A 24,699-nucleotide genomic window follows, 5' to 3' on the forward strand; every position below is an offset into this window, starting at 1 on the left:
AGAAAATGAAAGAACGTGATTCATTCTTTAGTACTTAAATGTCACTCATTAGAATATACAAAATTTTTTGTAGATTTAACGTAAGTTCTTCATAGAAAATTAAAGAACGTGATTCATTCTTTAGTACTTAAATGTCATTCATTAGTAGATACAAAATTTTTTGTAGATTTAATATGAGTTATTCATAGAAAATGAAAGAACGTGATTCATTCTTTAGTACTTAAACGTCATTCATTAGTAGATGCAAAATTTTTTGTAGATTTAATATAAGTTATTCATAGAAAATGAAAGAACGTGATTCATTCTTTAGTACTTAAATGTCACTCATAGGTAGATACAAAATTTTTTGTAGATTTAACATAAGTTCTTCATAGAAAATTAAAGATCGTGATTCATTCTTTAGTACTTAAATGTCATTCATTAGTAGATACAAAATTTTTTGTAGATTTAATATAAGTCATTCATAGAAAATGAAAGAACGTGATTCATTCTTTAGTACTTAAATGTCACTCATTAGTAGAATTAGTTTTAATTTTCTTCAATTAGCTTTAATTTTTACAAAATTAATGTTTGCTTGAAATAGTAAATAACAATTTAATTCTTATGCAAATAGACTACCATTTTCATCTTGGTACCGTGTTTGTGTTGTGGAATGAATTTAGGTCGGTAAATTACCTTCTTTAATGAGTATTTATTATTAGGACATTTGAAAACATTTGCAATAGGTTCACATCACTATGGTGATAACTTATTAAACTGATTCTTAATCAAGCCGTAAAAAAGGAACACGGATTAAAAACAGCAATATTAAAAATGAAATTTCGAATTTATCATTAACTGCTAACAATGAAAAAAAAAATGAAATTCTGTATTTTTTGATTGGTTTGATTTTTACTTATGTTTAAGAAGGCTTTGGAAAACAATTACTGTGCAAATTTGAGGTCCTAAATTTTTTTCATCCTCTGTAGAAATTGTCTGATTCACGGCTTCATTTCTTGTGAAGACTTCCGACTTTTCCTGTGAAGTTAACTACCAGTATGTTGAAGCAGTTTATCGTTTATCTTTAGAAAGCAACATCACATAATTTTATTTTGTTATATTATTGCCAAAATGCTGCCTAGTTATAAACATACACTGGTTTCTATGGAGTATTGTTGATTTTCAGGGTTATGCTCTATCAAATTTCGAATAAAAAACAGTTTTTTTTGCTTCCTTTGCCTTGAAAATCGTTGTTAAGTAATAATATATCTATAATCTTTTTTGAAATAAGGAGCTCGTAATTGGGAAAAGCTTTGAGATTGAAAACTGTATTGGGTTAGTGACGCTGTCTGCATATATAACTGTGGTATTTTCAAAAAAGGAGAAATCCGCGAGTTTATATTATGGGCAATCTTAAAAAAACTTTTTTGCTTAAAAATATAGCTATTCCGTCTTGTAAGTAATTATATCCATTAATACGCGAAATGGATAAAACAATGGGGCTTTGGGTTAATTTTTTTTGATAAAAAAAAGAGAGATTACCAAAACTGCATGCAAATTCAATGTTAGAAATCGCATTCCTTCCCCCTTTGCAGACAGTAATGACGAAGATCCTCATTGAAAAAAATTAAAATAAATACATTTTTATATTATGAATCGGTAAATAAAATGTTTATTTCTAAAACAAAGCACTGCGTTACGCCATTAAAAAAAAACTTAAAGGAGCAATGAATCTCTGTAAATTATCATTTTATAATGTGAACGGATTACAAGTCACGGTTCCAAGTACATCATTGATGTCAAGCATCAATGTCTGCGGTCAGTGAGCGGGTGAGTGCCTGCTTTGATCTGCTTGCGAAGGTACGATCTTCGTTAAACTGTTTTAACACAAAGTGCAGGTTCGCACGCAGGTAGTCGGGTGCATTGAAGCCGTCTCTTCTCCAGAGAATCAAAATTATGTGAGCATGCTTTTGAACCATCCTTTGGCATATTTCGCAGATCGTCGCTAACAGCCCATTGTATACTGATTGTCAAAAATAAGTACTCCTCCAGACATTGGTCTGGAACTGTGGCGGTGACTATGGTAACGAGGTATGACTATTTCCAGTAGGGGTGTGGGGTCACTGTTTAGGAGTGATTTCGGCTCGGGTCGGTGATATCTTTCTCAGTGGCGGATCCAGCGGGGCATGACCCCTCCCTAAAATTGAAAAAAAATAAATAAAAATAATTTTTTTTAATAGTTTACAAAAGAAATAAAATATTTTAAGAATTATTTAAGGGGGCATATACACCTAGGTAGGAGGGAAAAATCGCTTTTTTTCCCATCTAATTATGTTCTTCACTGTTTCAAGAATCATAATCCAAAAGATCAAAACGAAATTCGTCATAGTTTATTGTAAACATTAATAATGTTGAAGCGCTCCAAGTGCGCTTCAGCAGGTTTAACCAAAGATTGTATAAAGGTGAAGATGGGAAACTTGCGAAACTCGTAACTAAAATCTGGCACCATGCTTGAATTGGGTATAATATGAAAAAAGCACAACTACTTCCACTTACTAGGAATAACATTTACCTCTTAGTTTAATTAATAAACTGAGTTTTAAATATGCTTACTAAATTCATAAACTTCGGTAAAACAACAATATAAATTATTTCCAAAGGAACTAGACTAATACAATTCCAACCTGGCGAGTAGCGACTCCTAACAAGACACTTCGTTTGATGCTTTTACTTGTTGCTAGAAATCAAGTTCGCAGAAAATGCTGTTTACTAGTTAAATTTAGTAGGAATAACACGATCTGTGACGTAGGCTATAGTATACCCAATTATTAATACTTGACTTATTTATGTATTGTTCATTATGAAAAAAATAAAATGAGAAGACTAGCATTAAAAACGAAAAAATAAATTTTTTATTGTGCGTTTCTGGATCCACGCCTGATCTTTCTTTGGTCTATAGTGTTAGCCCTAGAATGAAGAGAAACAACCAACTTAGCAAACAACCAACTTCATTCGCACCTGAAACATCGTTTAAAGCGTTCGATTCCTTTTTTTTTTAATCTTTTCGCTTTTTCACAAGTTTCTGTTTTAGAAATTTTTTTTAACAAATATATTTCTGTAGTAAATTTTTTTTCTGTTTTTCATCTTTTAACTTTTTTGAATTTTGAAAAATGCCTTTTTAAATTTCAAAAAGGGTGAAGTTTTAAAATCACAAACATGTTAAATTGTGCACAATGTATTTGAGTTTTTTGCTAATGTAGCTAAGGAGAAAAGCCCTTTAAATTACCTCTCCATCAACCATCTCAAAGAGCATGTCTGGCAACTGGAGTGTCAGACTTCACACTTAAAAAAATAAAAACAGAAGTTTCCTGATTAGGAGGAGAAGGTGTGTTGCTCACTCCCGGAAAAAGAAATCTGGTCGAATTGCTGATAAGATGATTTCGAAAAAATTGTATAAAGCAGTTCAATGTTTTATTAATAAATAATTCATCTATAAATTTATTATACATTGAAAATTGGTTATTAAGAAAGGAAGAAAAAATAAAAATAAATTTGCTAATAAAAAAATGTTAGAATTATTTTTTTAATAAATGGTGAGAGAAACTATACAGGTTACATTAAAATAAGAATAGGAAAACGTAATTTAAAAAATAACTTCAGATGGTTTGATGAGTGTTGATAAAAATTATCGTTGATAGTTATAGATTTCATCCTACCCAGGTAGCAAAATGATATTATCTAACATTAGAAAGATGCAATATAATACTGCCCTGCTAAAAAACGATAGACTTCTGAATCCTATCTTCTAATATTATAAAACGTTAAATAGTATTCAATCTAACATTCGAACTTTATTGTGAAAGGCTATACCATATTATTAATAAATAAACATTTATTTATGACAGAAAACAATTAATTAAATATTGCTTAAAATATCTATTTTAGTCAATGCAATTTTCTGTAAGAAAACGCAAGATAATATTAGTGGCAAATCGCGAACTATGCAACTCGAAATTTTATCAACTGTTGAGTTGTAACTTCTTCATGATTGTTTACATCGCCATATTGTTTGACATAGAGGAATTTGTTTGACCTGCTACTCAAGGTATTTATAATTTAGTAAACTTGATAAATTTCAATGATAGTTGCATGAACAGGGTATTTGCTACATTTCAGATTTTCAAATCCATGACTAATTCCAAGAATTTTTCATGACTTAACGAAGTAACTATTTTCTCCGACAAAAACAGAACAATTTAAAAAAGCATTATAATAACATTAATTAAAACCAAAACTGTCATATTCTGCATCTTCATATTTATAGATTTTAAAAAACAGAGTAAAGAAAGAGTTGAAACAATAAAATAGCTGAAAAAAATACGAAAGAATAAATCATCTTTTTTTCTGCAGAAATTTTTAAGATTGTCTGCAATTTGTTAACAAACATTGCTGTTAGCTATTGTAAAAAAATGTGATTGGTTGGTTTGCAGAGAAAAAATAATTTACCGATTTCTTTGAATGGGAGTACAAAAGCTTTCAGAAAAGAGAGCGATATAAAATTTATTATTATCAAATTATAACCAACTAATTTTTGGAGAATTTTATTTAAAAATACAAAAACATTTTGTCAAAATAGAAAAAAATTACTACTAAAGCATCAGAACAAATTTGAACTATAAATGGATTCAACACACAGACGGAAATTAAAAACAGAAGCAAATACCTAAATTGCAGTCCCATAGAGGTCAAAGGTTTCTACATACGTTTAGCAACCAAGGGATAATTTTATGTGACATTCTAGTTTAACAGGGTTATATTGGAGCAAATTTTGATGCAAGCAAAGTATCGTTAGGTTGATGATATTTCAGCTGTTTGGTCTAAGAAAAAGTGGTCATAATGGATAAAAACATTTCAGTCTAAAAAAAGTGGATATAATGGATGAAATAACTTAAATTAAGAAAATTAGTAAATAATTTAAATTAGTGAAATTGAAAAAATATCGAAGAAAAAATTCCCTGATTTTTCCAGTATAAAAAAATTCGCTGATAATTCCAGATGGGTGGCCACCCTGTTTTTTTTGCCTAAGTTAGTAACAATGTAATCATTGTTCATGGCTATTAAGTTTTGTCTATTTATAGGAAATATGAGTAGATATACAGTACCGCTCAAAAGTATCAGTACACCAAGAAATTTATAAAAAATGGCAAAATTCAAAGTGTCATAACTTCTTTAAAAATGATCAAAAACGCTTCTGCTTTAGCTCATTTTGAAGCTGAAAATCTCTATTTTTATGTACTCTAATTGTTTTTAATTAATATATTTTGCAACTATGTACAATTACACTCTAAACAATCATAGTACATACATTTTTGTTTTCAAATTTTTTCTGAGAAAAATACGAAAATATAAATTTCAAAATATTAAATTGTAAACGTTGATTCTTATTTCATTATTATATTTTCCACAAAAAAAAGTTAAAATTGTTATAATAAATTATGAAATAATATTATCGAGAAATATTAAATGTTAATTAAAAAATTTTCATATCATATTATAATTACACTAAAATTCATTATAATTGCTGAAAAATCATTAAATTCTGGAGAAAAAAACCTTTTTTTTAATTTGACACTAACTTCGTCAAAAAACATGTTTCTTTGGAATTTTTTTTTTTAAATGAAAGCTAAAAGTCCAAATTTTTCAATGGTATAATAAAAATTAACAGTATCTAACCCCTTTGTGCCCGTACATCGCGTCAAACTTCACAAAAAATTAATACAATTTTCTATGATTGTTTAGAGTGTAATTGTACATGGTTGCAAAATATATTAATTAAAAACAATTAGAGTGCATAAAAGTAGAGATTTTAAGCTTCAAAATGAGCTAAAGCAGAAGCATTTTTGATCATTTTTAAAGAAGTTATGACACTTTGAATTTTGCCTTCTTTTTTTTTTATACGTTTCTAGGTGTACTGATAATTTTGAGCGGTACTGTATTACGAATTTTAAGAGCTAAAATTGGAAGCAAAATAATAAGTCCATCAACACTTTCAAAATAGTTTTTATTTTTTGAGAGTTTGCTACACAATGGTATGTGACCTTAGCACAAAAACCAGTTATAAATACACAATACATTGATATTTGGTCTAAAGACTTATGTTTTTTTTTTTTATTTATAAAAAGTAACATGACATGGCAAAACTAAAGGATGTAGATGTGTTTGTAATTAAAGAAGCATCTTACAATTATATTACAGATAACTTTTAAATGAATTCAATTTAAATGCATTTTTTCCAGCAGCGTTGTAATGTACACTAAGTAACTAACTTGTATCGGCAACAAGTTTATTAAATATTTCAATGAATTTAAAACATAAAATGAAAAAATTTTACAAATGAATAAATTCTTAATATATACATCCTTTAATTTTGCTAGCGAAATAAAAATCACCCACGATTATAAAATCTCGCCACCATTTTAAAAACAAAATCCTTCGGAAAGGAGAGTAAAATTGCCATAAAAACAACAAACACGATGATATCGGTTTGTATTTGTACAAGAGTTATTTAGAACACTATTTGGGGAGAGGACACAATGCCTAATAATGTTTGTTTTTTTTGCTATGCTACAATGTTCCTTTGAAATAACACATTTAAAATGTCACATGAAAACTTGTACCGCACTGGTATTTTATTGGAAGAGCTTTTAATACTTAAATGTTTCACAGTTTGTCATTGATTCAATTAATTCTTTTGTCATGGTTTTAATGGATGTTTACTGGCTTATCGCTGGAGATGGTTTTTTGTCTTCCTGGCTCTGTGCCTGAGGGACTGATCCAGGACCTCCCGTTTGATTGCGTTCAGGTGGCTGATTGGGTGGAGCTCCAGACCAGGAGGGTGGTGGACCTCCACCAGGATTTGGACCCGGACCTACACCAGGATTTCCAGAAAATTCATCTCCATCTTCCAATCCATTGGCAGCTGCTGCTGATGGGTCATATTGAGTATTTTCAAGTCTAGTAATGAGACGCTCGTCTTCATCTCCGAATTCACCTCCCATTAGGGATGGCTCACCAACAACCATAACATCCTACAACAGAAAGTAATTCTAAACATTAAAACTCTGCTACAAAATTTAATTTATTACATTAAGGTAATTAAAACAAATATTTATAAGTAGCACTCTTTCTTTAAAAAATTGTTGTTAAATAATGTAGAATCCATGTAATAAGCACAAATAAATAAGCTTGAGAGACAAGACAATTGTTTCAACACTGTAAGCAAGCACCATCATTAATGCCAAGACAAAATCAAAATAGATGTGATGTTAAAAGTTGAAAAAAATTTACACATGAGCAGAAAGTAAACCAACAAAATAAACTAATTGTTAAGAATCATACCATACTTTTTAAAAAAAATTGCAGATATTTTTTTGACTTTTAAAGCACTCTTCTTTATTCTCTACATACAGAAATCTTTTTTTTTTTTTTTTAATTGTCTGTTAGTAGTTAATCCAAAACATGTGACAGTGGATGAGGCTACTCTAGTGACATGTTAGCTCAAGAGTGACAGCAACGGTAATAAGTTCATATTGCAATTTGATTGATTCTATAATTTTTCTACTTTCTGTGTCTCAGTACTTCTAAAACTATTTTCTGTCTGTCTCAAGCCTGTTTTCCTGCTTATTACGTTGTTTCTGCATTATTTTAATAAAATAGTAGTTTTAAACAACTCAATTGACATAATTAAGAACCTCATTGTTTATAGCAGAAAATATGTTTGTTTTGGAATTGGTATCAACCATTGGGCTACGGCTTGAGTCTGAAAGCAGGTAATCATTTAAGATAAATACCTTCTGGCTTTTATTTTAGGAGTTTCTTAACCTCTTGTCCTGATTTAACATAAATTCAAAACAGATCTAACTTATATGTGGGAGGACAACTAAAACCAAAATATAGCTTATTAAAATTGTTATTTTAAAACTTAAATAATTTTCATTTTTGGTCTAAATAATTTTAAGGAGAATTTTAAATATCTTCAGAGGGGAAAAGGCCATATAATGAATTTATTTACAAAAACATGTAAATCTATATTATTCTAATTATTTATATTTTATTTATTATGCCATACCATGGCATAGTGCATGGGCAAGTTTTTTCTAGGTTGGTTTTATAAATTTTTATCAATCAAATTATCATAACTGGGACTCAAAGGAAAAACAAATTCTGGAAACCTTCCAGCCACATTAAAATTAAGTCTCCGGTAAAAGGAGTAGTAAAATAAGGCAGGTGAAGTTGCCAGAATTTGTTTTAAATTTAAGGTTAAAAAAAAAGGGCTACATGCATGTCTAATTTTTGTACACAGTGTTATTTGATGTAGAGAAAGAATTGTAAAAAAAAGACAAATGAGGCAGAACTAAAAAAAGGTTAGAAGAACGTTGGAAAAGAAGAATAACACATCAAAACAAAGAACAAATACTAACAATATTTTCCCTATTAGTTGTTAAACATAGAGATTGAATGAATCAATAAAGTGGAAAATAGGTTAATAGTGGCAAGGAAATTTAATTCATTCTACTGTATTACAGCATTTCAAAACAAATCTGATCTGGCAATTTCACCTGACATTTAATTCAATTTTTATGATCATGTATTGGAAATAAAAGAACAAGCAGTCAACTATCATTGAATATAAAATAAACTTTACTTAGCTGTTATGGAATAATAAGTTAGAATATAATACTTTACACAAGTATATTTTCAGCTAGCTTTTGGAACATTTTAATATATATATTTTAACATGGCAAAATATTAACAATATATCTGTTTTAAATAATAAAACAATCTAACTTATTTCACTGAGTAGGTTCAAAATGTTAGTGATTTAAAAGAAATGTTAAATTTTGTTATAAACTATTACAGAGCATGAAAAATTCAAACACAATGCATGCTAGATGATTTAAAAACTTTGTTAATTTGTTTAATTCAGAGAAATTCCAGATGTAATTTCAATAAGTATGCAGAAGTATAAGATACATGCAGGATCAAAAAAATGCTGAAAAAATCTGTTCCAAGTCCTCTGACAACACTTACATACTTAATATTAAAAAAAAAAAAGATTAGTCAAATCAGTATTATTTTTGTTTAAAACAAAAGTTTTATAATGAGAGTTGACTGAAATGTTCAGAACACACTCAATGAACAATGAAAACATCCCAAATGCAATAACTGGGATATCGGTCAAAATGCTGAATACAATAGAAAGAAAATAACAATACTTGCCATACTCATAACTCGCTTTATTGTTGAGAGCTTGAGTTCTATGAATAAAACATAAAATAAAAAGTAATTATTAATTCGTACCAGAAAAATGGTTGTTTATAATTATAATAATAACTAATATGTAAGCCTCTCTATTCCATTATAATAAGCAAGTTTATGACATAAAAGAAAGTCAATGCTTCAATTAAAATTTAAAATTCTGTGACACACAAATGTTTTATAGTTGATTTATGTTTTAACAACGAAATTAACTTTTCAACAGATTATAAGAATGATAAATAAGACACATAAATGTCGCTCCAATTCACAGAGCTTGAGAATTATTTTTTTTAAAGTGTCGAAAGAAAAATTAATAGCTTAAGAACTCTACATTTTTCCTTTTGAAGATTTATATTTATTATACAGACCTCTAGAAATGTGTTTGTAGACTACTACCTTCCTTTCTACTTAATAAGTATAACACAGTTTTATTAGAAGGGGGGAAAATATGAATTCTAACTAAAACATTTTGCCACACTACCTTAGATTTAAAGAAGGGGGAAGAAAAACTTATAAGGTCATCCTAAGAGCATAAGCATTTTTTCAATAATACATTCAATAAGAATTAGAAATTAATAAAAAAGGAAGAGACAGCTCAAAAGATTTTGAACAATATTTAAGATTCTGTTTTCCTTCTGAAAAATTTAAAACTAAAAGTTTTAGAGAAGTTGTCCAAACTTAAATGGCTTTTAATCATCATTTTTCATAGAATAAAAATTATAAATACATTAATAAACTATAATTTACTGCACAGTCATCCATCCAAAAATACAGCCTGTATAGTTATTTATTAGTTCTTAAAAAACTCTTTGAACTTTTCATCTCTTAACTATTAAACAATAAACATAGGTGCAAATTTCTTTGACAATGACCTTGTACTGCTCATTCCAAATTGTTAAAACCATTGCAAGATAGATGCAAAGAGTTTAAATAAAATCAGTTGATTTAAACTTTAGTAAATTGAGATAGTTGCATCACTTTTCTTTTTTTCCTAGTTGTTTAACAGCTATTATGTACAGTTTATGTTAAGTTAGTTTTTACAGTTATAAAATGAAATTAAACATTGAAAAACAAAATATTTACTGAATTAAAAAAAAAAAAACCTGTTATAGAGTGAATGTTAATAACTTGAAAGTTATACAACGGTTTTTCTTGTGATCAGGTGATTTAAAGCATGCTCCACTGACTCTGTGTCATAGAAGTTGCCTATTTACATAGAACGTGAAAAGTTAATAGTAAATATGTGATAGAAAACTGCATCGTAAAAGTAACCAGTATTAATAAGAAAATTGCTTTTAATATAATTGAAATAAATTTTTAACAAGATTTTTATCGTAACTTAAATTTGTTATGTTTTGAAGTTCGTTATTTTGGGAATATGTCACAAGAAAAAGCATTTAAAGGTAAATATTATAAAGAACAAAACAAAGAAAACATACATACACTAATTAAGATTAATTCATTTATGTGTGAGGTAAAAATATTGATTGTTGTAATAAAAACAAAACATAGAAAATTGTTTGTTTTTTTTTCCTCCCCACAAATCTCTTCACATAAATCCCATGAGAGAAAAACATTCTTTTTAAGATGAATGATTATAATTCAATTATAAAAACAAACCTGCGATGCCAACGAAAAATTAGGAGGACCAGGAGACATGTTTTTCTTTTTTCCACCACCAGTTCCTGTACTGTTAGCATTATTAGTCGCTGATGATTTCCTCTTGCGTCTTTTACTGGGTGGGCGTTGAGTTTCTAAAGTATTAAAGATCGCAATTTTTATTTTAGAAGTTGTTCTAATTTAATACACAAGAACGCAACCATTTAATAATAAATTATAAAATATTAGATATTAAAAAATCGTAACTGTTAAAATTCTTTTATTATATTGTTTCGATTCTATAGACATGATTATTATAAGCGTACAATTATTTACTTGCAAATTTTATTAATAATAGCGCGTAATTAAATGAGCTTACATTATTAAAAAATTATCCACAAGTGTAGAGAAACATATATGTAAATGATTAATGAGTGAAGAGGTAGTGAGATATTGAGTATATTTTTCAATTTTCTGCACTGTCATAAGCCAATAATTAGCCTATACAAAGGTAGCTTTAAAACATTATTATAAAACCGCATATAGTATGCAAACACAGAAAATAAAAATATATTATACTCCCAATACCAACTAATGAGCCCAAATTTTAGAGTGCTTTCTCCATACCATAAAATTATTAGTAGTCATATATATACTTAGAATTATAATTCTTTACCATTATGTGGAGTAACAATTTTAAAATAACAATTATGTGAATTATCATGTTAAGAGTACAAATACAAAAATACATTGAATAGAAATAATATAATTAAAAAAATGGCAGGATAAAAAGAATCATGCAATGGTATTTAAACATGCAAACCAAATACCATAAACCAAAGCATTAAAAAGCCACATATTAACAGAAATCTCATATTTAAAACATTCTGTAATTTTTCAAACAAGAAATAAAATTATAATTTACACATAAAACAATGGAAAGTTAGAAACTACAGTTAAGACTTTTCTCTTAGAAAAACATTTTTTCAGTTATATATCAAACAAAGTAACAAACACTAGTGTGTTTTGTAGAAAAACATGCATATTAAAATGCAGTTTTTTGTTAAATGTTGGACAGAAACATCATAAGCTTAAAGCAGTTGTTCATAGGTACATGGTAAAATATAGACAGACTACATCTACCTTTTCTATGCAAATAAAATTAACTTGCTAATTTAATATACAAATTATATAACTATTTTGCTCTAAAACTGCTATATTTGGAAATTTTGAAAAAAGATTTTATATTATTTTTAAGACATAGTATTTTCAGAATTTAAAAGCTAATTTAAACATTTTTTTATGTGAAGCGAGATAGTAATTTTATCACGCTCAACAATGCAGGGTAAACAACCATTATACAACTTGTGAAAAACAATTTATAATTAGCAATTACAATTACACTACAAATTAAAAATTTCTACTTGAAAGCTGTTGCCTCTTTATATAATGCAAAATATATTTCACATTATGTACAGAAACAACAACTTTCAAGCAGAAATTTTTAATTTGAAGTGCAATATTATAATTTCGCTCCAACATAATTTTATCCTTACTTATTAAAAGTAATATTAAAAAAGGATAATATAACACACTATTTTTCACAGAGTTTAAATATGAGATTGAATAGAAAGCATACAAATTTATTCATTAAACCACCACCAAGAGGTAAAATAATAAAGTAAGCCCTGTAATTAACATATTAGACCTACCTACTTCCGGTTGCATTTTAAAATCATTCGGACCAGGACGGTGTGTACCTCCTATATTGAAATTAATGAAGGAATAAGCTACCATTGCACCCAGCTCCAAAGTGCTGCCTCAATGTTTTTAAGTAAGACTCAACACAAAAAACATAAATGACAGAGCAACATTGAGGGCACAGCATGCATGCAAAATCAAACTTGTAATAATAATAATAAAAACTAAATAGAAATAGGAAGATACAACATATAAACAAAAACACTAATAAAAAATAAATGAACGAAATAAACTAAAAATATAAAGAAATAAATAAAAACATTTCTTGTATTGGTTTGGTTGTCATGCTAGGTGTAAGTTTTAGTTACTTAATTCTGTGTGTAGATTAATTTCAAAGAGAAAAATTAATAAATCAACACATTTTTTTAAAAAATTATATTAATCAATGAAATTTTAAACTAAGCAAGATATTGCGTGACATAAAACAGTTGACTTTTATTTTATTATTAACTATTACAACAACTGCAATTTAACGAAATATGTAAAGACTTTTAACTCAACCATTGAAAATAATAAAGCATATATTTAAGATAATTTAGCAAAATTACATTTTTAAGACTTTTCTGCCAACTACAAAGAACTGAGTTATAAGTCAAGAGTTTAAAAATACTAAGTGCAAGCATCAAACTAAATTTTCAAGAATTATCCTCAATCTTATTAAAAAGTTTCTTTAACAAAAAAGTTAAAATACATTCTTAAAATTAAATCACAATAAGATTGGGCAATTATGGAAATTAGATAATTTTTAAAAGAAATGCATTTTTTTTTAAAAAAAAAAGAAAGAAAGAAAAGGCTCTTTTCTAGACAAGGATATATGAATCTTGAACAGATTAAATAACATACAACATATGCTAAAAGGCACACTAAATTTTATTGGATGTTTAACTTGGGACAAACAAATTGAACAATACTTCGGTTAACTAAGGTGATGATAGACCTTGTCCAGTAATTGTAAAACAAGCAATTTCAGACCTTAATATCTTCTTAGTACCCATGATTAATGCAAACATAAATAAAATCCTTAATATTACTTTTAAATTCAAACTTTTGGATGTAATATATGCTTCTTGTAGAAGCCAGTTCATATAATTATTTCAAGAGGTTCCCAAGAAAGTGAGTTGGTATCAAAATTACTTGTTTTAACATAAAAACGTGAAAGCTACATAATCAAACCTGACCTTGTTAGATTTAAAGAATTTTTTTTTTTTCTACAGATGCTTTAACTTTGATTGTATGTTATTTCATAGAATTTTTTTTAAAGGTTATTAAGTCTAGAAATAATTCCTGTTACAGAGATTAGTTAAACAATTTTAAGATATTCCTTGGCTTTTCAGAAAACAAACATTAAATTATAAAAGCCATAATCTAAGAACTTCAACAAAAAAAAATTCTTTTTTTCAATTTATAAATTTCAGAAATCAAATCTTTTTATTTTAATAAATAAATTTCTGATTTTTAAAACATTTATTATTTTTATAAATAAATAAGAAACAATAAATTTATGAAAACTGACCAGGAGGTGCAACCATTCGCTGCCACTTTTGAAATAGAGTAGTTTTCAGACAATCTCTTGGACTGAGGGCATAAGCTTTGTGCCTGGACATAAGCTCTTGCATGGGTTCCAAAATCACACATAACTACAATTAAAAAACAGGATTAAGATTTATATTGACAGCCAAGAAATGTAATAAAAACTGTTACTTGAAATATCATTTAAAAAGCTTAGTTGAAAAACATGTTACATAATGACATCAATTTGAATTTACATCTTAACTTTAAAAAGCAATAATAGGAACATAATGACATCTTAATCAATTTGAATTGACATCTTAACTTTAAAAAGCAATAATAGGAACATAATGACATCTTAATCAATTTGAATAGGCATCTTAACTTTAAAAAGCAATAATAGGAACAAAATGACATCTTAATCAATTTGAATTGGCATCTTAACTTTAAAAAGCAATAATAGGAGCAATGTATTGTTAAATAAAAGAGGCCTAAATTTACTGTTTTTGTTTTGCGCATTGCCCATAAACAGTAAGCTGTTTACAAAAATCTTTCTCTATTGAAAATATGCATACAGCCATATCATATACAGCTCCTTATCCACATACAGACAAACATAAGATTCCATGCATACAACGCATTGATGGCCAGGGAGGTCAAGGCTTCAAAATTTAATAACCAATGTCAAGATTGTGGCAATGCGGGGTCAGCATTACACACAGACCACCTTTACTTCTCAGACAAACTGGTATTCATCAAACTAAAGTTTGATGGGCATTATTGGGCAAAATTGAATGTATCAGTGTTAGTTCTTTTGCATTGTGCTTAGACTTAAAATATTGATCATGGAGGTTTAGCTGTAAGAGCATTTCTTAAAATTTATATCACAACAAAAAATTAATAAGAAGAAAGAATTAAATGAACCGAAATAAATATATTTGGAAACTTTTATGTCTGATCTTGAACCAAACCTTATCTAATCTTTATAAGGTTTCTGACAAGCAAGAGGTGTGTAGAGGATTTTGCAGGGTTTCCACTCAATTTTTGAAAGAAAAAAATTTACCTGACTTTCCTAGGCATATCAGGTAAATTTCAATGAAAATCCACAACCATATTTTACCTATACCATGCAATTTTCCATCAAATTTCTGTATGTCAAACATTAGATTTTGTGGTCAAAACATAAAATAGAATGAGAATGGAAACATGGTAAAGTTTTACTAAAAAGTGGAATTGTGAAAAATAATTGTAATAGATTTTAGAAGTATTTAAGTCGAATCTCAATAACTGATTACTGTTACTAAACGAAAACTGGTTATTTTCCAGGTTTTTCGTTAAAAAAAAGTGTAACATTCCTTGACTCATGGGAACCCTGATTTTGCTTTTGCTTGGTGGTGTCCTGGGAAAAAAACACACCAATGGATGATTCTCATAGAATATCATACATAGCTCTTTAAGTATTCAAAGTAAAAATCTAATAACTCACCCTGAGATAATTCAGAGTAGAATTTGTTAAACCTTGTCTGGTAATATTTTTTGATAATTGTTCCAACATAGCTGGATCTTGTTGCTGAGCCTGTAAATAAAAATAACAAATGTCACTTAATGTTATAAAGCATTAATATAATTATTTTATGAAGAGGCAATAAAAGAAAATTATAAGCTAGAATGCTAATGTTAAGTTTATTCAATTTATTTCCTCTCAACATTTTTCTCAATTTCATATAAAATGACTTTTTATGAAACTGCTTTACAATTAGGTTTTTTTTTTTAAATTGAAATTACATAATACTCAATTTTCACGAGTCCAAACAATATCATAATAAAATATCATAAATAAATGGATTATGCACAGACTGAAACTACGTGTTCTTTTTATCAATATTTATGTTTTATCATTTACAACATCAGCAGATCCGGAAAATAATAATCCAAAGAGACATCGTTAGTGAAAGTTCAAAGAGTATAATGCTTATGCGATTAAAAAGAGAGAAAATTTTCTATGCAATGCCTAAATTTGTGAGCAGAGAAAACGAAACGGTAATAATGAAAAATTCAGGGTGTTTTCATTTTAAATTAGAATATATGCTTCAGTTCTGACAGCATATGAGGATTTTAATAAACAAATCATAATTACAATTCACTTTTATAGTATTCACAGTTTCCTTTCATATCTATCCAAAGTACCAATTTATTTCGATACTTGCTTTTGTCTTTTTATCTTCTATAGTAAAATAACTTTCTTTCTTATTCAGGATTGTTAGAACTACTTATTTTTATTTGACGTTTTGTCAAATAATACTTATCTTTAATATTTTTAAAACACATTTGTTACGAAGCTATAAAAACCGACAATTATTTAACTTACTTATTAATTATTAACTTTTTTTTACATTAAATTAATGATGCATTAGAAGAAAAAATTTTTATTTTCCAATTCGGATTTCAGTTTTTAGAATTTCTGCAAAACTTTTTAATATATTAAACAGTGAATTACATAAAAATAATAAGTTAAAGAAAGGTTTCAATAGTTTATCAGTAAGATTTATTATTGGCATAATAACAAAAAATTGTATTGATCATTAAAAAATGTTACACAAGTTTGTAATAAACCTCCTGATTTGCTATAAATTATATGCCTTACAATAGTTTAAGAAATCAAAATCCTCCAAAAAAAAAAATTTATTTCTCATTCTTATCTGAAAAAGTGATAAGCCTTCCTACTCATGCTAAAACATGGACATCAGGTTGGCTTAACAAAAAAAATTAGCTAATTTGCTTATTAAGTTATAATTAATTTTCATAAAATAATTTCTATAAAAATAAGTGTGATCAATATTACATAATGAAACTAGTTCACACATTACAGATATAGCGAGAAGTAAATAATTTCTCAACATTAAAAATAAGATATATATTCTAAAAGCAGAATTTCAGTTTCTGAGTAGTGCCAAAAGTTATAGATGAACATAAATTTTTGCAATTTCCGACAGGCTTAAAAAATTGAGATTTTGACTACCTTTCAAGACGTATTGTATTTTCCAGAGTATTGTAGCAATTGAGCAGTAGAACTATCCAGCTGCATTGTGCATCAAATTTGTACAGCATTTCAGTTGAGACACCAGACTAGAAATTGTTACACGAGTAGAAGAACGTTGTGGCGAAAAGTATGTTTTGTTCGTATATTTATGAGAACATGTTTTGAGATATTTAGGGTCAAATCAGGTCACTGTAATACTATCATTCATTTAATTGGCTTTGCAATGATGTTTGAATTTTTCTTTTACCACTGTGAGGAAAAAGTCACAACCATCTATATGTATGCAAATTCGCCATTTCTAATTTTTCTCACATCCATAACTTGGAGAATTTTCAAATTAAAAATTACTTACTTAATGATACATGTCCATTACATCAAATTTCTTTGAAATCAAAAGAAGGTCGGTTCATAAGTCATTGACTCATTATTAAATGCAGTCGTAATTCATATCCTATATGAAATTCTTCTCCTATTTCATGCTCAGTCCCATCTTATAAGTTGCCAGATGTGTAAAAGTGTTTTTTTTATTTTATTTTTTATTAAACTTTACTATTAACCTTTTCAGGTTAATAGTAAAGTTTAAAGTTTATAGTAAAGTTAGAAAAACTCTTCTCCATCTAGTTTTCTTAGTTATTTTATGTATAGAAAAAAGAAAGTACTTTTACTTTTTAAAATATCTTACCTTCACTTAAACCTTTATTTTCTACTCAAAGTTCAAAAATCAACAATAATTCTAATTCCAATTCCGGCAGTACACATGGTAAAAAAACAAAAATTGTGAAAATTTTTTAAAACAGAAAGATTTGTGGTGATTTTTGATTAAATCGAAAGCTGACAAAATCCAATGAAATTGGCAGAATTTGTAAAAAATAAATCTTTTTTTTGTATAAACCACATTGATAATAATTAAAATAAATCCTTCTTTGTAAAAAGAACTAAGTAATTCACCTAAATTACAAGCTACAGTTTAAATATAAAATCCACACTTTAATTCTGCTTATCAACAAACACATTTCAGAAAAAAAATTCGGCTAATAATTTAATGTAAATCTAACAATGTAACATGAACATGATAAAATAATAAATTTAAGCTTTGTATTCTACCTGTAATGCAATTAAGCTACGAGGGACCAATTCTCGATGCTGCCGCGTTGCAAAATGCCAAGATTTTATCCTCATTAAGTCATCAAAAGTAAATTCTAGAATTAGACGTCCTTCTGTACAAACCTATAAAAATATACATAATGAAGAAAACAAGCATACATTATAAACGCATAAATTGAGAATGATTAAACTTCTTTAAAAAATAACATTACCACAACTGCATTATCTTTCGCAAGTTGTTCTTTCATAAGTTCATTAGGATACTGACCCCCTAACATCTAGAAATAAAGAAGAAAAAAAAGACAAATAAATTATTTGAAAGCTTATTACAGGACACAATTTTAAAAAAACGTTTTCAGTACCAAAAGATACTTTTGTGTAAGTACATATGTGACAAACGAAACAACCTCTGCATGAGAAAACCAACAAAGGCCAATTGATGTTGCTCCCTCCTTAATAAGACTGTTAAAACTATTTTGATGTAAAAGAGAGTTAGTTGGAAATGTAACAGTAAACTTGTTTGGTTTAAAAATGAGTCTGTGTGACTCATTTACATTAGCTTTTTCTTAAAATATCTAAGGATAAGTACCATCCTTATTGGTTTTTCCACTGTCTTCGTTTATGGGCATCCTACATATATATGCGAGTCTAATATTTTTGAAAATTTTTATGCTTTGATAAACAAAGATCAAGGAGGAAGAAAAGTTTCACCATTTTTCACAAAAATGACATTAGGAATGCCATCTTGTGCATTTTGAGAATTACAAAGTTTTGACAAATCAATAACATGGGAAAACAGTTCTCTCCAAGAGTTACTACACAGAGAAGATGGGTTGTTCTGGGAGAAAATGATTCCTGTCTATGTGTGTACAAGAAAAACATGCATGGACTAGTGAATAAGTATTGGTGAGGAATTTTGAGAAAAGAAACTGTTCTGGTCCAACACAATTCTAAAATTTTAATTTATTTTTCCAACATCATAAATTGTAAATTTTGTTTTTAAATTTTTAGGAGACGTAAATAAATACTGGTGGCATTCTCTCATATTTTCACGATTTTAATCAAATGCTTCTGAAAATTATCACACCTAGAAATTTATTTCCTTTGAATCAGTTCTCCCCTTGATCTTTAAACTATTTCCTTTTAATGTAAAAATAAAAAACATAAGAAAACTAAGTGACTAGAAAAAAGTCACAAGAGAATATAAACAGGGGTGATTGTGAGCTTAAGTCCAAATTCCGGAAAATTTCTTGAGTTAAAAAAAAAAAGAAGTTTAAATTGAAAAAAAATTAAACAAGGTATGTTTCCTTTTTCTCAATATTTCTTAGTTTTCTTAAAATATTTTTAAAATTTTACACATACCTATATCATTTACATATACCTATAATGACCCAGAGAAGTAATTAAAATTCACAAATATGCCGTTCTTTCTTGAGTTAATGATTATAACAACTATTTACTGATAAAAAAACGAATATTAATCATGAATATAAGCTTATAAAATATATCTCTGACTCTCCCTTACAAACAAATAAAATAAACTGTGTTTTTAAGTTCCACCTTTGAAAATTTGATTTCCAGAAACTTCTGTGATCAATGATTTTTTGAAACGTCTGGACATTCGATCTCCGGAAACATCCGGATCACTCTTAGAGAAAAGTCCGGAAATCCGGAGCACAATCAGCCCTGTATAAATGAATGATTACAATACAAAAATAAATGTTCACAATTTAGATAGAATATGCTATTTTGAGAGAATAATTCCAACCAAAATATCATTACATCCCTTTACACTTATTGTTGTTCCGTGGAACTAACTATTTTTAACATACGGTGATCCAAATAAAAGTATAGTGGTCTCAAAAAAACTGTCAATTTAGAGCTATCTATTTTATTTTAGCTTATATAGAGCTATCTATTTTATTATTAACATACGGTGATCCAAATAAAATTATAGTGGTCTCGAAAAAACTGTCAATTTAGAGCTATCTATTTTTTTTATTTTTTATTTATTAACTTAATTTTAAATTCTCTCTAATTTAATCTAAACATATTTAACTTTTGAATGTTATATCCATTCATCATAAGAAATAATAGGAAAGAAAATATTGCTTATGATCAAGATAATTTTTATTAACAATACACAACTATGCAAATTAATGTTGGTCTGTTAATTTAGGACCACTAAAAATTTAACTCAAACCACCATACAGTAATCATAGTGTTCTTTCGGACCAGCAATCGATGTGAAGCAATGATATGCGTTGTTTTTTTTTAATTTTTAGTATCATGTTTTAATGTAAGTATGTCATTTAAATTCCCTTTAATAACTTTTTTTATTAAAACAAAATCCTGATTGGCACGGGTAAATAGACCAGTGAATATGTGTTTGACTTGACCAATGAATAAACTTCCTTAATGTCTACCCCTTCAATATTTAGAGACAACATTAAACTTCCACTTTTGAGCTATTAAATGAAATAAATTATTATAATTCATTTAATAGATCAACCATAGGTAGATCATTTATTAATGGGCAGCAACAGGTTTTTTACTACACTTGAGATTGCAAATGCAGCTGCAACCAGGTCTTTATAAAAAAAAAATAGGTTCAAGAGCAGTGCAAAAAACTTTGTAGAAGACAGCAAATTGAAGAATTAAATGATGAATTCAACTTACTTTATTGTACATGGGTTTGCCATGATGAGCAACCATTGTGCATTGATCACAGTCTAAAGTTATTGTTGTGTTGTGAAAAGATTCTTTTGCATGTTTTAGGCTAAAATACAAATCTGTAACTTCACCCTCAAATATGCTTCGGAAATAACGTGGGATTAGTGTCCTTCCAATAGCTGGAATAAAATAAAATTTTAAATGATTGTAATGCTATCTACAACCTAAAAAGAGAAATCCGTAAAATATTTTCAGTTATAAATTGAATGCAGATTAAGAAGCTTTCTAAATATAAATGTATACTTTCGCCAAAGCTTAAACTTATCTAAGAATTTTTCTAACCGCTTTAAATAACAAATAAACTATGTATATGAAGGGCTTAGGTCGATAAAATAAGGTACACTTTTTCCAAAGGTGATAGTTATTTTATAAGTTTGAAGAATTTCTAATGACTGCAACAACAAAATATACAGAAACATTTGAATGCCTACATGGAAATTCTATTTTTCAATTATAACATTATCTAAAACAATTTAAAAAATGTGGCTTATCCAAACTTACATGTAGTGTGTTAAGTATTTAATTTATTATAACATTATCAAAAATACAAAGTATAGTTAAAATTTATTAATGTTAAGCCAAGTTCATTTCTTATTGAGTATTTTAGTTAAATACAATTCAATGTTACAATGATTGTTTTTTAAAAAACATTTATTTGTAAGCTTAAAGTGTTACAGTTTCCCTTTTGAATTAGAATCACTGGGTTAACTGTATAAATAAATCTTCATTATGTAGTATAAGCAAAGAAAGAGCAGTTATAATATATTAAAAGCTACTACAAACTTTCACTATTGGAAATGCATTTAATAATTAAAATTGATATATTTTTTATATTTATAAATAATGCCACATAGAGAAGTTTGAAGTAATCTTAACAAAGGAAATTATAATAATTAGTTATTAACTATAAACATTAAAAGGCAATTAAAGCTTTTAAAAACTGGGCCAGATTTTTCAACAAAAAATAAGCACATTTTAAGTACTTTGAAAGCACTCAAAAATATTTTTTATCACTTTCCAAAAAAATAAAAAAATCATAACTAGGATCTGTGCAGTAACAAAAATTATTTTTTTTTATCCCTTTAAAGTTTTTAATTTATAAACATAAAATCAATAAAATTCAAAAACATTTTCAAAAACTTTACATAATCATGATAAAATAACTAGTTTTTGATTAATATTGCAGAGAAAATTATAAAAATCATGAATTTTTTGTAATTTAGAATGACAATCGATAAAGGAAAGAAAAAATCTCTTCTTAAAAAGATAAAAAATTAAGCACTTTTTACAAACACCAAATAAAGTTTTAATATTTTAATTTTTTTTACTTAACTCATAACCTTGTATAAATATACCAATATCAAAAACTGTTGTTTAACCATAGTTTGCATACAATCAAATTTAATAATCAAATCATATTAATGAGAAAATTTTCGAAATAAAAATTTAATGCAGGGTCATTAAGTAGACGTTTTAAAATAATTTCCAAGCTAATTTATGCAAAAAAATATTGCAGAAAGAAATACTTAAAATTAAGCTTGAAAATTTAAAATCAATGTATCTCAGAATTTTTCTCAAACATAACAGATACTTACTGTATCGTTTCGGGCCATCTTCTAGACAAAATGTTAAGGTTAAAGTGGCATCATCTTCAAAAAATTCAGTGGCAAAAGCATCCCACCATAAATTGTCACTATCCTAAGAAGACAAAATAAATTATTTTAACACAAGCGTACAAAAAATATATATAAAAAGACTTATATACTTGTAAAGAACAATAAAATGAATTTCAATACTTGATGGTTATTGCCTTTAACAGCAAAAATAAATATTGCAGTATCTTATGCTGCTAGCATTATAAAAGAATCCTTATATACTCAGAAAGAATACTGACAAAAAATACAGTTATAAAAAGTAAGTATCACAGTAGAGAGCTGCTTATCTAAAACTGAATCATCAAACAAATCTGATTATTTGGATAATTTTCAAAGTCTACTTATATTTAAAATTTTATTACAAAGTTTATTGCGAGTAGAGGTCAGCTCAGGTTTTTTTTCTTTCTATCCTACATTTATCCAAAAACTTTAAAATTCACAAAATTCTTAGAGCAGAGAACAGTAAAAAAAAAAAATCTATATTTATGCTTTTTTGCCTTTGGAAAAAGCATATTGTAAGAAAAATTATTGCATTTAATGTAAGAACTCAAAAGACAATACATATTTCAAAATTTGAAGAAATGTGAAAATTTAACAGGATAAAGTACATATAATTCTGATTGAAGTGAGTTTAACTAAAATTTTTTAACAAAGAAAATAAATATTAGAATCTGTGAAGGAGAACACTACCAGTCATGAGCTGAAAAAGGTACTTTTGAGTTATGAGAGGGCACTCACTTAATGTGATAAAATATATATCAAAATGCGTAATATTATCATACCTGCCAACATTGGAGGAATAAAATAACGGAGATTTTACTAGCGACATGTTTTTAAGCTACGAGTAAAGTTTTGATACATCACGCATAATCATGTAAGTCAAAAACAGAAATTCAAAATTAAGAAATAATATAAGCACTTACATTTTATTTAGCAAAGTAAAAAATATGTATATAATCTTATTCTAAAAAAAAATTTTTTTAATCGTTATTTATAATTACTGTAACTAATAACACTCAACAAACTTTAGTACTGGCAATAGCACTATCTGTTGAGAAATTATAGAAATATTTGTCATTAGCGGATATTGTATCGCCAATTTTTTTTTTTTTAAATTCACATTAATTATTTAAAAAAATAAACAAATACAGAGAAATTTGAGAATATATAGGTAAACAGGAGACTTGGCAGATATGTATTATGCAATAACTGAATTTTATGCTTACTAATTTTTAAATTATCCTCTCATACTATTTTATAAGTATATTTCAAATGGTAATTCTTCAACATAAGAGAAAAATTTTTAGATTATAAAAACAATTAAAGGCATGCTTAAAGGCAATCTCTGTGTAGATTTTCTTTTTTTAAAAAAAAGTAAACTAGCAAAAAAATGATTAATTGATAAACAACTTGAAAACATTGCTCCATAGTTTAAACAGAAAATTATTAGAAAATTAACATTTAAAAAAAAAAGGAATTATTTGAAAAATTAGTTTTAAGAACACTGTAAAAAAAAAAAACTATTTATATCCCCCTCCCCCAAAAAGATACTTATTAAAAATTTAACCAGTTGAGAATAATCCTAGCAAAGTAAATATTTGTAATAGAGGGTGCAATTATTGAGATAAAAAAGCAAGCTGCCCTTCAGAAAATGCTTAGGAAGAACACTGTCATATCCCCAGCAAACTTTAGGGGAATATTTCCGTAGCGTGATCTGTCGCATGCCAACTACAATCGCCATAGTGCCATTTAAACTTGCAAATTTCTTTTAAAAAAAATTTAATAAAACATATAGATGTTTGTCTGGGGGTGGCTACGAGTTATACTTTTTGAGTTGGTCCTTTTTCTGTGATGTTTTTTTTTTTAGTTTCTTGCAGGCCGCTGCCCGGAAGTTTCCAAGACTTGGCAATTAATCTGCCACAGATCAGGATACGGAAATCTCCCTAACTTCTAAGAGGTTTTTTTTTTCTTTAACACTTCGATAAATCTTTAGGTAACTCG

At 27.5% G+C, this 24,699-nt stretch overlaps 1 protein-coding gene across 7 annotated transcripts in view; it reads right to left on the reverse strand.

The window, feature by feature from the left end:
- Positions 1-6,022: 6,022 nt before the first annotated feature.
- Positions 6,023-24,699, reverse strand: part of LOC107436332 (LIM domain-binding protein 2) — a 104,114-nt gene continuing 85,437 nt past the window's right edge. For 4 of the 7 annotated variants that reach the window (XM_087159825.1, XM_087159824.1, XM_087159823.1 and 1 more), the window contains 9 exons: positions 22,639-22,741; positions 20,990-21,162; positions 18,523-18,588; positions 18,311-18,433; positions 15,653-15,742; positions 14,171-14,294; positions 12,609-12,659; positions 10,918-11,051; positions 6,023-7,067 (listed from right to left, as the gene is read on the reverse strand). In XM_087159825.1, coding sequence (XP_087015951.1) covers positions 6,753-7,067; positions 10,918-11,051; positions 12,609-12,659; positions 14,171-14,294; positions 15,653-15,742; positions 18,311-18,433; positions 18,523-18,588; positions 20,990-21,162; positions 22,639-22,741 — 1,179 coding nt within the window. In that variant the 3' untranslated portion in view covers positions 6,023-6,752. The remainder of the gene's footprint in view (positions 7,068-10,917; positions 11,052-12,608; positions 12,660-14,170; positions 14,295-15,652; positions 15,743-18,310; positions 18,434-18,522; positions 18,589-20,989; positions 21,163-22,638; positions 22,742-24,699) is intronic. The other 3 variants (XM_087159827.1, XM_087159826.1, XM_071183336.2) reach the window with 1 other exon arrangement.

The sequence above is a fragment of the Parasteatoda tepidariorum genome, chromosome 3 (genome assembly GCF_982258835.1).
Source record: "Parasteatoda tepidariorum strain Cologne lab strain chromosome 3, Ptep-v5.0, whole genome shotgun sequence".
Lineage (NCBI taxonomy): Eukaryota > Metazoa > Arthropoda > Arachnida > Araneae > Theridiidae > Parasteatoda > Parasteatoda tepidariorum.